The sequence below is a fragment of the Austrofundulus limnaeus genome, unplaced genomic scaffold, assembly GCF_001266775.1.
Source record: "Austrofundulus limnaeus strain Quisiro unplaced genomic scaffold, Austrofundulus_limnaeus-1.0 Scaffold492, whole genome shotgun sequence".
Lineage (NCBI taxonomy): Eukaryota > Metazoa > Chordata > Actinopteri > Cyprinodontiformes > Rivulidae > Austrofundulus > Austrofundulus limnaeus.
In genome coordinates this window covers 372290-373732 of record NW_013952894.1, presented here as the reverse complement: position 1 = coordinate 373732, position 1443 = coordinate 372290, and the positions used below count along the sequence as shown (strand labels likewise).

Genomic DNA, 1443 nt, shown 5'->3' with positions numbered 1-1443 from the left:
TTGCAGAGTCGCGTGAGCCAACACAACCCTACAACATCCAGAGCCTTGAGGAACTAAACTAAACTAAACTAAACTAAACTAAACTAAACTAAACTAAACTAAACTAAACTAAACTAAATTAGGCTCTAATAAAAGTTTAAAACACTAACTACAGAATAGAAAACCTTTGGTCAACATTCAAGCATGTTATTTGTAGAGCCACTTATTTGATATTAATTGGAAAGTTATTGATTATTCCTGTAAATAGTGAAGTCTTTAAATTAAACTACAGAAATGTTTATAAGTTGTCTAAGTTACAGAAGCTTTAATGTCAGGTTTTTGACAAAAATATTTAGCTGACTAGGTTTTAGTTACTGTCTTCAGACAGAGAACATTTTGCTGATGTAAAAAAGAAGCTTTGTTTTTTCTATTAAACCATTTATGTTGAGGTGTTCACAGAAAACTGATAATATTTCTGGTTGTTGACCAGAATATTTAAATCCAGTAATATTAAAGTCCAATATTACCAACACAGGCCTGTATAAGAGCAGTGGGATGAAGAAATACGTTTCATGCATCTTCATCTTTTCACTGTGACCTGACAGAAAAGTTAAATAGTAAAATATGAGTGTTGTCTGGATGCATCAACACTGAAGCTTGTTCCACAGCTGTAATAAACTGAAGATGTAAAAAAAAAAAAAACTGACCTTACGATCCTCCTTAAAGAGATCTGCTGCTGTGCTGAAGTGAGGGATGGAATTTTTACAGTGTGGACACCCTAAAACATAAAAATAACACACATGGGACATTATTACAGCTTATTATTATGTTTCAGGTTTTAAACAAAAAAATAGTCAAAATTTAATATTCAAACTCCACAATTACTTCCACATTAATGTTCCTGTTTTTAGCAAGTTTCATGTTTCAAATTTCATTAAGTGCGCAGCTTCTTTAATTCTGTTTATTATTCTAGCTAAAAAAAAGCAAATATGTGATTTTTATTCAGCCTTTTAGCTGAAGTTTGACATTATGCAGCCAGGTTGTGTTCTGTTTGTTCACCTTTACTGTCAAAAACACAAAGTCTTGTTCTGATTAGAATAACCAAACTGGTGGAAATGATGAGGGTGGAAACAAAAAACTAGAACTCTTCTTGAAGAGATTTTTTACATTTTATTGATTTCATCAGTTTATTCCCAAATCAGTTTGGAAGTGAAAGACATGATAAATTTGGGGTCAAATTATCAAACGGATTATTTTACAGGACAGTTTAAGTCAGTTTCAATTTTAGGTTTCTTTACACCAGGGGCGGCAATCCTGGTCCTCGAGGGCCGCAGCCCTGCATGTTTTATTTTTTTCTCTGCTCAAACACACCTGATTTGAATGAATGGGTGATTATCAGGCTTCTGCAGTACGGAGGACCGAAACTGACTGTTATGGCAATATTTATTTAACAACAGAGACAGA

General features: G+C 33.2%; 1 protein-coding gene across 1 annotated transcript in view; it reads right to left on the bottom strand.

Annotated features, from left to right (window-relative positions):
• Positions 1-1443, bottom strand: part of pdia5 (protein disulfide isomerase family A, member 5) — a 127530-nt gene that overhangs the window by 20404 nt on the left and 105683 nt on the right. Inside the window, exon 15 of the mRNA XM_014025702.1 lies at positions 687-757. Coding sequence (XP_013881156.1) covers positions 687-757 — 71 coding nt within the window. The remainder of the gene's footprint in view (positions 1-686; positions 758-1443) is intronic.